This window comes from Serinus canaria, chromosome Z (assembly GCF_022539315.1).
Source record: "Serinus canaria isolate serCan28SL12 chromosome Z, serCan2020, whole genome shotgun sequence".
Lineage (NCBI taxonomy): Eukaryota > Metazoa > Chordata > Aves > Passeriformes > Fringillidae > Serinus > Serinus canaria.
The window spans coordinates 16,176,417-16,192,212 of NC_066343.1; the positions used below are offsets into that span (position 1 = coordinate 16,176,417).

The following is a 15,796-nucleotide window of genomic DNA, read 5'->3' on the forward strand; positions in this document are numbered from 1 at the left end:
ACTTGAATATATATAATAAAAAGTTATCATATATGAGGAAATAGTGGTATTTTTCCCTCTTCTTAAATAAGACATCTTTTGCAGTTTATGAATAATAACCTTCATAAGAGTTAGTAGGACGGTAATCTTAACCTCAAATTACGAGCAAACAGCATAAATTTGTGTTACTTTCATAAGATGTAAAAAGGTGGAAACAGAACCTATTATCCAGGGATCAGCTTTTCAGTATACTATTAAACTGGTGACATGAAGAAATAAATAGATACTATCAATAAATAAGTAAATTCACAGGAATCTACTTCAGCAGAGTTGCAACCAACACAATATAAAGCCATAATTATAACAGCATTTGAAAAGAAACATGTAGTTTAGAAATAAAGCTATGCTAAAATTACATATTATTTCAAAAAGTAGTGATGTCTGACAGTTCTGGTTAACATACAAATGAACAAAACCAGTGATTCTGTGCTTATAAAAAAATGATCTCAGCTTGACATTTCAGAATCACTGTAGGATTACCCTTCCTACTGACAACCCCAAATCTGAACTTCAGACTCATTAACAAAGCTCTGACAACATGCATTTCTATGAATTCTCTCCTTTACAACTCCACAGAGAAATCTTTATAATATCTATTGCTCATGTAAAAGGCATAGAATTAGGCAGACAATAGGCACATAATCCATCCCTCCACTCTCACAGGAAACAAGACCTTTGTGCGGCTTTCTCAAGAACAAGCCATGGAACAACCTCAAGAAAACAGCATTCACAAAAAACACAGACAACAGCACAGCAAGAACTATATATTTTGAGAACACGAAAAAAATCAACATCAACCTAAGACAAGACTTTTAAATGTTATGCACCTACTACATATGCCAGATACAAATACTTCCTATGATTTAGATGGATTGTAGTGGCACATATATCCTAATCTGGAGCACATAACTACTCTCCAATTAAGGATAAAAGGATTAAGTCCAAAGGCACTATTTTAAATTTTTCTTTTACCACAAAGTTGTGAGATGTTCTGAGGTCCAAGATGGGCTTGAAGCCCCCTGACTTTTTCAGGATCAGGAAGTACCTTCACTAAAATCCTTTCCTTGTTCCTCTTGTAGTGCAGGCTTTATAAATCTGCATTTAGAAGGGAAAAAAAATCTGGTTCAGAAGAGCAGAAAGACTTTTAAGTATTCCATATCACTTCAGTCTGTGCCTTGAGAGCCTTGGACTAACTATAATATTGCCTCAAGGTAACTCCAGTAAAAAGGCTGAAGGGGCCAGTGCCTGGAAAAAAAAGAAATAATACACAAATGTACTAATATACTGACAATATGTATATCCTACTTCCAAAACTTCTTCAACAAGTACATGCATACGATGGAGATCTTTCAGCTGTATTCAACCATTCACTACCATGCTCCTTCATAATGATCACTTTCTGTGCTTTGAAAACAAGCTCAGGCTTTTCCTTCCCCTAGAGTATGTTTAGTTCACCTGTTCCTTCTGCATTTCACTATATTTCCACCGCGGTGTTTTAAGAGGAAACCAGAAAATTATTGTAAGACCTATTTGTCATATTTTATTTAAATCTTGTAATTTTTTATAGCTACTGAAGCATCAAACACCTTCACCGTCTGATTGTACTGATACTGCAAACCCCAACAAATGATGCTGATATTCCATGCATTGAAATGAAAGGACTAAATTTGTGCAATTTAGAAAAACAGCAAAGATCCTATGAATGTTACAAACTATGAGCTTATTTACGGGTTTAATTTTGCAGTGGCAATTTCAAAGACAGTCAGTAGACAAACACATTTAGAACAGACTGTCATTGGTTCATCCACAGTAAGACAGACCAAAAACTGAAAAAGTTTGATGTATAAGAATTTTTATACAGTAAAAATTAATCTTTAAAAGTTTGAAATGCAACAACTTTTAGAATAACTTGAATTCAGAAGCATAGCACTCAAAAAGTGCTGTGCTATGAGTTTTAAAAAATAAAATTAATTCCACAAAACTTTGAAGTACAATTAATTGCAAATCAAAGTTGCTTTTTTATTCTTCATAATGAAAACTTACTGTACCTCAAAAAATGTACCAGTGTTCAATTTTAAAGCCCTTAAACAATACCAGGCATTCATCTCTTAGCTTATTTGCTGTTTTGCTTTTAGACTTCATAGATGAACTTTTAAAGAGATGTCAATTACCAGTACCTGGAGTCACTTCTGAGATAAGCCTCTATGAATAATATGTTTTAATGTTTCTTTAACACAAAAAGCAGAAAACTCAAACAGAAAATACAGAAACCTCTGAAAAACTATTATGACCTTACACAAAGAGTGAGAATAAAGAGATCAAGGTGCTGTGAAACTCTTCCATACCCCTCACTTCCTGTCCCATTAGACATTGTCAATGGAGAGTTTGCTGGTTTGGTCATAAAGATATTTGCTCAGCTAAGTTCCACCTAAAAAACAGAATGAATGTATCACGCTTTTTTGTTTAATTTGAATTAACACCACTTTTACCAGAATGATTTTTACTGAAACACTTATTTCAAGTTCACATTTAGTAACATTTCAAGATTCAGACGCCTGAGTTATCCTGAGTCAGCCAAGCATTTCATTGCCTCTGCAACAGCTCTTCCATCATGAAAACCAAGGAGAATGCTTTTTAAATATCCAATCAATTTAGTCAAAATGACCTTGAGATTACTACAAACAGAACACTCTCCTGGAGGTCACAGTTCACCTGAAATCTAGTAAATCGATCAGGCAGCTGAACACTGAGATTAACGCTTTAAAGTAATTTTTAAAAAACCATTAGGCTGTATCCAGCCTAAGCAGCCAGAGTATTGGAAACTAAAGTACAGGCTCTTCGTATATCACCTCTAAAGTGTTTTCTAATTTTTCACCTACTTGCACTACTGTGTGCTTAATGGATGGGCTTAATTAAGCATTGTTTCTTAATAGAAGCAGTGAGTACTAAGGCTTGACTGAATGAGTATTCATCCTGCCCACCTCCCTGAAAGATACTAATACAGAGGTTTCACTCAAGGCTCTGCATTTTGCCATCACTATTTCATCCAATTAAAACTTTAAAGTATTGATTTGGTTGGAGTTTCTTTGTTTGCTTGTTTTTTCAAGATCTGCTTTCTTCTCCTGGGAACAGGTGTGCATTTTAACAATGCATGAATTGGCACAAATATTTATGAACACATCTTAAATGTTACGGTATTCTTTTCTGTTTTCTTTAAACTTGTTTTTTTTTTTTTCTTCATTGAAGTTTGAAAATACCTTTTCTTCCACTGTCCTTTTCTTTCCCAGCAGTTCTGGAGCATTACTAGGAATACATATGCCTCTGAAACCATGCAAGCATAAAAGGCATTTAAGACGTTGATTATTAAAATGTCAAATGCTCATGGAGGGTCCTCTCCTTGTAACTACATTGGACTAAAGTTTAGATAGATTGTACCAAAATTGGCAACACAGGTCTAAAGGGGGGAAAAAAAGGAAACAAAAAAAAAATCACCACCCAAGAAAAAGTTGCCAAATAAAGAGTATTGCCCTGATCCAGTCACATTCTAGGCTCACAAAAGACACGGTTAAGGCATGTGACTAACAAAGTTTCCTTCTCAAATTATTCTTGCTGTAGTCATCCAACCAAATACAGTACCATACACACTGCTCTGTCAAGAATTTTTGACTTTGGTACATTATTCTCTATCACACATTAAAGTTTGCAATATAGTTTTAATTTCTGCATTTAAGTGCTGGGTGGAGAAAGCAGTGAATGCCCTGCCAAGTGAATTTTTGAAAAGATTATAAAGCTGAAAAATTATAGAGATAAATTGGGATTTTCTTTCTCAAAAAATACCACGCATTTTGGACCTAATGGTATAAACACAACTTATGCCAAAACTTTATTAAATACAACTTTATGCCAAAACCTGCTCATAGATAACAAAGCCAGGATAATAGCCAAGAGTATTTTGCAGCCTCTATTTGAAGATAGGAAACATTCTTTAGGTGAATATTCTTAAGGTGAATATCAATAACCTACTTTGACAGATCTTTGAAGAAATCATTTATATCCTCCCATAATTAATCCTCTAGGCAACCTAAATATTTTAGCTAGTGGAAATACCTAGCTAAGCTATTTTATAGTCTGCCAAGCTATAAAACTGGCCTGATAAGAAGGCTATCATATCATATTTTTCCTCTAAGATCAAGTGACAAAAGGTATTTGTGGTTGAATTATAAGAATAAAAAAAAAAATTCCTAAATTGATGATTTTTTAAAATTTTTCAGTACCATAGTATCTTCAGTTCAGATAGGATAGAGTGCAGTGGAACTCAGTATTTAAACTGCCCAGGTAGGTATGTGAAGGTTCAAGAATTAAAACAAGAAGGGGAAATAAGATAAAAAACCTAATTGCCATGGTTAGACTTTTTCACTATGATTCAATATATTGCGCCAAACAAGACCACTACAAGATCCAAGCTGGTGTAGACAGTCAACCCAGTCACTTGGTCGTGTAGCATGCTCCCCTGCAACACTGTCTCCTGAAAACAGCACAGACAGAAGTAGCTGGAAAACCCTTCCCCTCGCAGCCAGCATGCCCTTCATCTGCTGCTGACAGCCTAAACTGCACAACAGGGGGTTCAAACACATCCCCCACCCACCAAGCCCAATGAGGGCAAGTACTTTGCCATTCAGAAAGTATGACCTCTGGCAGACTGTTCCTGAAAACTTATTATTATACCAAATAGCTGGGCAGCAAGAGAGTAGGAGCCAGCATCCAATTTATCAGCACACTCAATGGGTTTTTTCTCCCAAGACTTGCAGTAATTTTAAACTTCAGAACAAGACTGAAGTAGTTCCATATCTAATTGGATATTATCTTGTGAAAGCTAAAATAAACATTTTTTTTTAAAAAGCATGCAACTTTGTTTATCATTTAAAAGGGATTTAGTGTCATTAAAGACTCCATAATTTCAGCATCCAAAAGCCTGATCATAAGACCACTTAGTCATCCTGAGGTCATGGAGTCAAAGACCTAAAATATTCTGTACACCTATTTTACCAAAATTAAGACATTACTTTAAAAATACATGTATAGATTCATAAAGATATCACAACAGCACTACAGAGAAAAGATGCTCAGGTGGGGGCAGAAACAATACCAAATATGTTACAGGTGGCACCTGCTTAGAAGCAGTTTGAAATATAATTCTCAACTACACAACAATATGGAGATACTTCACAGTAGAACATTAACAACTGAAAGGTAGATCACTTCCTGCTTTCTTTTTCTTCCACATAATCAAGTTGTCCTAGCTCTCCTGTCAGATCAGTTTTCACTACTGACTACAACTTTCATGAGCAGTGAAGAGAACATTTAGCACTTAATTAAAAAATACCCAAAAGGAAGGATGGATGAAAAGCACACTACCAACTATGGTCCTGCAGAAAGCTGGTTATATTTGCAATCAGTAAAATAAGAAAAAAAAATAATTTAAATTTGAAAAGCCATTTTGAGTTTCCCATCAGCAGTGTCCCTCTAAAAGCACAGGTGATATGAACCACACTTATGTAAGAATAACCACAATAGAATACAGATTTTTTTAATTCTGACACAGAAATTCAAAAATATGAAAAGCTAAATAGCCAATCAAAGAAAAGCTAAATAGCCAATAGAAATCAAACACCTTGCCAGTTACACTGATTTAATTTCTATGCCATTTAATGACATATTAGAATACACTAGCAGAAAGAAATCCAGAGATTCAATTACACATGGATGAATCATATAGAATATTCAGAACAGAAGGTAAGCAAATAACAAAGTTTTGGTGAAAATCAGTTTTTAAAATCTGCTGATGCCCCAAAATTTTAAATGGAAAAAAAAACAGTTTGCTTTTTTAAAGCTTTAAAGTTTGAAGTTTAGGCATAGTAATTTTTAATAATAGATTTATTGAATTTGGTTTAAGCTTCTACTGAAAATAACATTTCTCATGAAATGTTACAAGAAAACTCAGACACAATCATAATAATCACATATTAGATTTAACCAGTAGTCAAGGTGTGAGCTTACATACCACTTTTCCCAATGGTAATTAAGTTAGTGGAGATTCAGACTACAACCAGAGATAAAGTTAGAAGCCTAAAGATACTGAGCTAATTTTTATAACCAAAAACAGTTTAACAAAGAGATTTTTAAATGAAAATTTTAACAACAAATAAAACATGAAGTACTGTACATTTACTTAAAACACTTAAGTGAAACACATTCTAAGTGTTTTCAAAAAAGTATGTAAAAAAACCCAGGATTTAGTCAGTATTATCAATATTCTCTTAAAATCTTTCTTTGCCCTGTCTCATTTTCCCCCTCTTCATTCTTTTTCCTATATTTCTGACTGCTGTCTTTGGAACATATTTCATGCGTTATATGAGTGTATGGTATCTTCACAATACCAGACAAAACAAAGTTAGCAATTTTCTACTATTACTATTTTTTAGTAAGTTAAGACCAGCTTAGAGAATAGCAGCAGTAGTCTGCCAGAATAACATTATTGGTAATGTCATGTCTATCTATTTAATTTACAAGTCAGAAGGAAAAAAAAAAAAAGGGCAAATGTCTGAAATTAATTATGATCAAAAAGGGAAAAACTTACTTAGCGTATTATGCAGAGACAGAAGTGGAACACTGTATGCAAACAAAAGGTGTATTGGGGGATGAAAAAGGCACAGGGAAGATTTCCACAGCTTACCTAGGTAAGGTAAGCAAAGGCAATAAAACTATCCTCAAATGGCAAAGAAAATCTACATCATAACTTGCCTCCAACCAAGTGCTTATATACTACATATACAATCCTCTCCTAGTGAAGAAACCTAAGGAGATAACTTTAAAAAGCTAAAACATTTTTGTTAAATAAATAGGCACCTGAGTTCCTGATCATTTCGTACAAGTTTAAGATAATCTATTAGCATCTCCATAGCACTCCAATATGAGAAGTCCTATTTAAAAAAAGTATTCTCTAGAGAAAAGCATACATTAGACACATTATGTATATTTAGTGCTGGAAGACTGACAGCTTCCCCCAAAAGGTCACAAGAACTACATTTTACTCACTTTTTCAAAGACATTACCTATATTTTTTTAACAGTAGCAGTTAGCCAGCTGAATAGTTGGACATCTGCAACAATTAAGCAAGTAAGTCTTATTAGCTTACCACTAGAACCAGAGAAATCAGATACTAACATCAGCAAAACCAGTATTCACTGCTTTTTAAAATGAATCTTAAATCTTCTGTTCTGTAAGCAAAAACCTTGCATTATTTGATTTACACAGACAGCAGTTCTCATACCCAGACATCTTATTCACTTTATTTGGATCAGCCCCTTTAAATGAATGTGTACATTATTTCAGGTGGGATGCTGAGTGTTCATGGACATAGCAGGTTGCCAATTTCAGCTAAATACCCTACAACTACATATAAATAAAAAGTAACTCCTCTTAATAGAACGGAAAGTTGGAGTTAAGAGAGAACAGTATCCTAGTTTATCTTCTACTTGATTTTTAATGACAATTCAGTATTTATAAACTGATTTTTAGGCCTTATAAAAAAGTAACATTTTGCTCAGAGTTAACTGAGGCACCTGTAATTCTGCCTATTTAGAATCTTCTATTGCTTCTCTCAAGCATAATCTATTTAGTATTACAATACTGTAAAAGCACACAGAAACAGAACACTTACTTCAGCTGTGGTATGTGAGAAATGGCTATAGTTTTAACATGCTGTGTCCTCTTTCAGTGAGACATAAATAATATTAGCATAATCTCCCAGAATAAATTTTTAAGATTTTCTTTATTTTTTAAAAAACTTTTAGCTGTATTTAAAAAAAAAAAATAGAAAAAAAGGGAAAAAAAGGAAATGGCATAAAAAACTACTTACATAAAATAATTGCAGTAAAAAACTTACTTTCACTAGGTAGCAAAAACATATATATTGCTAAAAAAATCTCAGACACTGAGTAATATACAAATTATTTACCTTGGTTGCATTGTCAGCTTTATAACTGTCTTGCGTGGCAAAGAATCTTGAGAAGCCTGAACATCATCCTACAAGAGAACATCTTTGAATTTGCTTTTGAATTCACTTCAGTGAGTAATATATGAGCTTTGCCTATTATATGCATTTTGTGGAGTACAAAACCACATTAAGAACACCAGAAACCAAATCTTATTTTAGCCCATTACTGAGGATGACAAACGACAAAATTTAATAAACTAAGTACTTCACACACTGACAAAAGAAAGACGTTTACTTTGACCAATTCACTGGGAGAGATTTGTTTACATTAAAGATCTTATCAGATTCCATTATCAAATTATTACACCATTCTTTTAATTTTTGCATACAAGCCTTCATTATTGCCAACTTCCTTCAAATTTTGCAAATACTTATCACATATTTTTTATTTAATTTCTCCTACAATAAATTTACCCTGAAACAATATGCTCCTGTGCACTTATCACAAGCATTCACTGTATAGTCTCCTGTGAGCTCTCATTGTTACCTTTGATTGTACAAAAAGAAGTTTCAAAAAACATAATTTGGGGTGTGGTGTGGTACACGGCTTACTTCTACTGAGAAATGGTAGAGACAAGACATTGCTGTCGCTGTTGCATAGCCTAAGAGAACAGCCAAACTGCTGATTCACAGGGCATTCCAGGCAGCTCTTACAATGGTGACCACTACAGACTTTGAAATTTAAGTGCAGAGTTCTCAGTTCCTCAAAACATAAAATCATATTTTTCAAATCCAGCAACTGTCACTTGCATTTAAATTTTCTTTCTGCACTGAAAGAACTAAGACTAATGTACAGGAATTGTGTAACAGTTGCAGTTTTATTTTTACATTTTGAATCTCATCCACAATCAAACCAAAGCTGGGTCATTCTTGGATCTTTAAAGGTTTGGTCTTTATCAGTGTATTTCATTCCAAGTGATTTTTTTTTTTGTTTACTAATGCAGAGTTTGGAAGACTTAACACAAGAAGTGCAAATTATTCATGAGAAAACCATGATGATTTTGTGCACAACTAATAATTATGAAGAGTAGAAAAACTGCAAGTGGTGTCATTCCCGAGTTCTTCAAGTGTCTTAGTCCCACCTTCCTTTCTTCTGCCTACCAGAAAAAACTTTTCCCTGGTTGTCCCTGCTACCTGCTGGAATGCTGCTGCAGGGACTTGTGCTCTTTTCCTCTAAGTGGTTTTGACTTCTTCACCCCTCAAAAACAACAGCCACTTTAAGTCTCACAGTCTTCATCATTTGTCTTTCTCAGCTCTCTTGACATTCATTCTGAATGCCCATCTCTGAGCAATTCCTGATGTCAGCTTCCATTAGCCACAAAATACCACTCCAAAAAGAATGCCTGTGAACTTCCAACTTACTCAAGGTTTGCAGAGGTGTTCTGTGAGTATCCTGAAATTCTCCTGTTAGCAGTCTACAAATCCCACATTAAAAAGCTTTTGTTGCTATATCCAATGCATAGCAGAGATAGTGGATTAATGATCTGCTGTGGATATTGTGTGGCAAACAGATAAATCTTAATCTGCTTTTGTAATCACCTTATTTTTTTGTTTTATATAGACACAATAAATTCATTGCAATAACAACTTCCTTTTTAATTTCTGCTTTCACAGTGGTAATAATAGCTTATTGAATTAGTATGCTCCCAGGCAACATACAGTTTAAACAGCAATTAGTACTTCTACAATGCAGTGGGGTATTAATCCAGACTGATGAAGAACAGAAACAACAAAAGTTTAGTAAAATGTAACATCACAATATCTTCCAAAATAATTCACAGAAGGAGAAAAACCTTCATCCCATTAATGCCTTCAAAATATTCCTACTTTATGAAAGTGCACATTCATTTTCCAAAGAGGAGAAAAAGTGTATATTTGTGACAATGAGATATATATGTGTAGCATACACATGCAGCATATATTTATACATTTATATTTGTATAAAAGTAATTAAAAGTATAAAGAACTATTTGAACAAAAATTTTTTATGTATACGTGTAACTGGAAGAGTAGTTCAAGATATGACACACCTGGCACAACTAAACCAGTAGGATGTATGTCATGTTTATTATGTCAGAAGTGTGAGATAATAATTTCATAAAGACTGTCTTAATCCTGCTGTGTTTATGCACAAAGAACTTAAAGCATCTCATTTTGTCTGTCTTCAGGGTAAATGCACTAAGTAGACTTACTAAAAATAGCTGTCACTGAAGAGCACTTTTGTTCAGAAAGTGAAGAAACTAAGAATTCTGAAAGGAAGCAATATTAGCAAGTGTTTTTCTTCAAGGTGTTCTTTACTGTAAAACAGTTCTCAAAATGATACAGAAGGATCCATTGCTGACTTTATCATCCATTTCATTGAACATTCCTGTTTCAAATAATTTCAGCAAAGTAAAAAGAGCACAGGGTATTGTCTTGACCTGATCTTGCAAACTAAGATTAGACTTCTGTTAGGGATGGGAATTTTCTTCTTCCCACATTTCTTAAGATCCTGTGAAGCGAAGTAAAATTACAGGACTGCATATTGTTATATATTCACTTATGCATATCAAGTCACCAACATATTTATGCCCACAAGAAAATTAGAACACTTGCTTTTACTAACTCCCTTTCCTTTAGCCATGTGGGTATTTTTTCAGCATCAACTGCTGACATGTTCACTTTTTAATTTCTAATATCTTCAGTTAATGTGAAGAGTGATAAGTAGCACATTTCTGAGAAGGCATTAGGCGCAAATTTAGTTCTGATGTTTCCCAGGGCTACTCAAACTGAATTTAAAAGTCATAGTTCACATTACATTTTTGGAAAAAATCAAGGAAGAGAGCTCACCATCTTCAGGAGTGGAGTTGCTGTGTCATAGTTATAAGCACTTTTGTCTTTTAGGATAAGAATATGAACAGAGTCAATTATTACTTTCTTCAAATTCATTATTGAATGGAAAAGCCTGTTAAAACATTTAAAATCTTAGTTAGTTTTCAAATGGTTTCTTTCAATATTGTTAACATAAAAATTTAAAAACATTAGCAACTCAAAAATATGAATTGTAGAAAAATAAATTAAAATTTTAGCATCAATAGAAATTAAGAACAGTTAGTTGCAATGGGTGACCAGCCTGAAAAACGCAGAAATATTCTGAATTATATTCTTGTCTTGCATATTGAAAGTGAGGTACGTCTCCTCTTGTATGCTGTGCTACCAAAGGTGAATCCTCAGAACACCAAGTACTTTTTCAAAATGCTAATCTTAGGAAAGTTTGCAGTTTGTATATTTGATTTTCAGTTTCTATAGTGGAGACAAGCCTGAAATGCCAGTCAGAAAGTCATGACTCTGTTTACACAGGTTTAAGAGAACAATCAGAAACACAAAAAATTTTAACTATATAAACCACCAGGATGTCCATAAATTTCTAAAGACAGAGAGTTGGAAAATTTTATTTGTAAAGTGAAAAAAGCCTTTATTTCACTCTCTCATAACTAAGTGCATTATGAATACCTATGACATAGTAGATTAAAAATATGGAATTTAAAAATACTCATCATGAAATAGTTTTAAACAAGAGTATTTTAGATACATTTAAAATAATTACTTCTTTAATGAACATGCTATTTTATCAGTCTACCATCATCACCTCAATTAATCAAATTTACTTAAGATTCTTAAAATCAAAGTATCAAAGTTCTTAAGATTCCAATATGAAGCAATTTTCTTAACAAACCCCTAATTAAAGCATGTGTATGCACAGACATACATATATCATGCATTGTTCTTCAAAAAATTCTATAAAGACAATAGCAGAATAATTTCTCAGTACTGAGAAATACAGCACAGATGAAACAATAAACAATGACAGACAAGTTATGTAGATAATTTTCAACATAAAAAAGATTTCCCACTTTCAAGATAGGTAGGCTAGAGAGGCTGTGGGATTTTCCAAAGAATATATGCTTGAATTAGTACCTCTTTGATTATTGCTTATGACAAAGAAATACAAAAAACTTCTCCTACTTACTGCAGAAAAATTCTGTTATTAAGGAAATCTCAGTAATGTGCCTACCTTTTGATTTATCAAAATTGTGTTTGGACACCAAATTCATACTCAGAGGGTACAAAAATATTGCATAAATGAAAAGCATGGGTAATCAAATGTAATTCTCATGTAGAGCACCTCTACACTTTCAGTGGAGTATGTTGCTGTTTCAAATTTGTATGTCTGAAATAAATAGTTTTAAAAATGGAAAAGAAGATTAGGATTTAAGTTTATGTATTTATAATAAATTACCTGGTGCCATAATCCACAACTACCCAATCTTTTGCTGTTCCTGTAATAGCATCATGATGCTGGAAGAGTCCAAGGTTCCTCCTAGCCTCTGTCAGCAATTTATAGTTATCCACAGAAGGAAATACACTCATCTTCTCAAATTTACTGGACTGTACTAAAGCCAAGGAGTAGAGAATTTCAGCTGCCCTGGAATTGCACAGAATAATCAAGTATTTATACAGGGTTAAAATTTAAAAAGCAACACATGCTTGATCTGAAGAATAAATTGTAAATAGTTCCATAAGCTCTAAAACCCTTGTTCTTGCACATTTTAGCCTATCTTCACACTGCAGCTTCCTGTGAGACTTCTGAGATGGAAAATGGACCTTTAAAATAAAAATATGACAGTGCAAACTAAAATACACAGGCATAAACGTGTGAGAGGTATATGGAATTGGTCCTAAAACCTCACAGCAAGGATAGAGTGCCTTACAAGAAGCATAAAATTCCAATTTCAAAAAACAACTTATTAATCTAATAAATTTGATTTAAATAAATGTACTAATCTGTACACTACTGAATATCTATTGAATATCTATTCTGCCATTTGCACTTAAAGCAAACTAAACTCTTCTAAAGGCTTAACTATACCATACATCTGCTCACTACATAGTCACCTGAATGGAGAGAACACTGGATTTCAAAACCCTTACACTGAACAGAATGCAGAGTGTTTCTCTTCCACATCTGTTGCAAAAGCCTAGCACTAAAACATTACCACTAGATTCTCACTTGCTTTATGAGAATCTAAATTTATTTTACAAAAAATATCCCCATAATTGCCAGTTATTATGGATATTTAACTGACAAAAATGCCTGCATAAATTCTGGAGAAACATCTGTTAACTTTTTCCCTATCTTGTCCTAAAATGTTTTAGTTCTCTTTTGGCAAGTCTGAAAAGTGTCAGATTATTTTTCAAAATTTATTAGAGGTTAATTAACATTTCTTGAGTACTTGAAGCAACAAAGATGATACAGGTTAATGACACAAAAAGCAGAGAAATCACAACAACCTATTTTTCTTGTAATGTTAACTTCTAGGCCTGCAAGCAATAAATTTAAAAGAAAAGGAAAATAAGTTAACTACTTTATTTACTGAAGTTGTCAGTGAGGGATGTGTTCATGTGTTTTAAATTATAAAAAACCAAAAATTAACAAAAACCCCTTGGAATTCAGACTATGCATGATACTAATTGTTAAAATGAAAAATTCCTTTAGATTCAATTTTCTCTTCATCTTTATACAACACATAGGTAACAGCTATATAAAAACTGCAGCTACCACGTACCCAAGTAAACTGAAACGTGCACTACACATATAACAGCCTTAACTATTCTCATATTGTCAATATTTCATGAACAGGTGGAGGTTTTGCTCTTACAAGTTAGGTAATTGCTCAGAAACTACATACAAAATCAAGGTGTTAAAAAGTTTTAAGTCCTACATTTAATTACCACTGTTAGATTAACCTTAATCACCGTAATTTAAATGTTGCCTACTGCAAATTTCTACTTCTATGAATCCCTCCTACTTTGTCCTATTGCAGCTTAATTTGAAAGAAAAATGAAAATATTTTAGTTGAAAAAAAGTCATCAGATGCTCATTCATCTAGTGAATAAACCCTGTCCTAAAGCATTTTACCCTTTTTTAAAAAATCAAGTTAGCCACTGAACACTGACCTAACTTTGCTATAAAGAAGAGAAAACAACAAATTTTAGTCCTTAAAATAAGGCGAGATTTTCTTCCCCACAACTAATTTTAAATTAATTTTCTTTTATATTAATTTTCTTTTAAATTATTTTCTTTTTCTTTTAAATTAATTTTCTTTTTTATTAATAAGGAAATCTATGAGATGCAGAATTTTCCTTTCATATCTCAATATTTTTCTAAACACTAAAAAGGTTCAATGGTCAATGATGAAAAACAGTCAGAAAGACAACACTGTATTAGAGAACAGTTCTGCTTATAGATAAGCATCTAATACCATTCCATAAAAGCTGTATAAAGCCTTGGCTTTCTCACATCTGTTTCAAACTACTGCAAATGACCTAATACAGTTTTCAGAAATTTTCCACTTCATTTTAATTTGTAGTATCTGTCTATGATAGGACACTGCAAATAGACCAAAATTTGCTTCACTTAGTTGTCAAGGCCTACACTAACTTACCTTATCTAGGTCCAGTTTATATTTAATCTAAATAAATAATATTTCCAAGAGATTTTGAACTCTCAAGATGTAGTATTTTATATCCATCTGTATAGTTAGAAGTATCAATGTATCCACCTTCTAAATTGCTTCAATTTTCTTTTTGCAGATTTACTGTAATTTTTCCCTGTTTACATCAGTAACTAATAAAACCAAAAATTGTGTCTTTAACTTGTCTCAAACTATGCTGCTGTTCTTTAAATCTTTTCATTACGTTAAATAAACTTCTGGTCACATATTTTATCACCCTTTAAACTACTTCAATCCATCCACCCATCTCTCACTTAAGATTAAAAAGTCAATAATGACTCAAAACACTGTCAATCTCCGCTGTAAAATCCTTCAGTTTTCTTACGCTTCTTTACTACACAACCCCCGAAAAAAACCTTTTCAAAGAGAAAAAACCCTAAACAACCAACTCTTCTCTTGCTTAAATGGTCAGTTTTCATATTGGATCCTGGGGCTGAGCACCCCTGGCTAATGGGGAATTGCTGCCCAATTCTGGTACTGCTGGAAGCTAAAAACCCTCATCCTTGGTAAAGAGCACACACACACACACGTATTCACCTTCTGTTCATGGCTCCTTCTCTTACAAATATGGACATGCACCACACAGACAGGTAGATGGACGTTAGCTCAAACATACTATGGAAATAATTATCATGAGTTTGAGGATTAAATATGATCCTACTGTATTTCCTTTGACTATTAAGAAACAAAAAATAAAACATAAAAACCCTACTCCTGCTGTTCCCGTAGCTAATGTGACCTTCATGAAGATTCTCATGGTTTCTGAAAACACCAACAAAAACCCTGATTTTAAAAAAATGAGAACACATCTACAATTTTTTTTTCTTACATGTTATTTACAAAGGATAATGAAAAACTAAAAAACTTCCCAGCTACTTTTTAAAACTATACTTTAATACTTAAGAAAATTGACAGATTAGTGTTTCTCCAGAGATTCTTTACCTATACCTTTTCCAGAAGTTGAAGGCAACTGAAACATTTAAATTAAGGAATCTCTTTAATAATGTAAAGTTTTAAATATTACAAACAAACTGTAATCTCTGTAATAAAAACCAGAAAAATGACAATTAAGTAACCACACTGAAAAATCTTGAAAAAATAGACTATGATGACGCTGAAATAAATTAAATCCTTGGTACATTTTAAG

The 15,796-nt window shown here is 33.1% G+C and overlaps 1 protein-coding gene across 1 annotated transcript in view; it reads right to left on the reverse strand.

The window, feature by feature from the left end:
* MAN2A1 (mannosidase alpha class 2A member 1) overlaps positions 1–15,796 on the reverse strand; it is a 106,472-nt gene that overhangs the window by 46,703 nt on the left and 43,973 nt on the right. The window contains exons 10-12 of the mRNA XM_030236725.2: positions 12,375–12,560; positions 10,925–11,039; positions 8,057–8,124 (exon numbers count right to left, since the gene is read on the reverse strand). Of these exons, the coding sequence (XP_030092585.1) occupies positions 8,057–8,124; positions 10,925–11,039; positions 12,375–12,560 (369 nt within the window). The remainder of the gene's footprint in view (positions 1–8,056; positions 8,125–10,924; positions 11,040–12,374; positions 12,561–15,796) is intronic.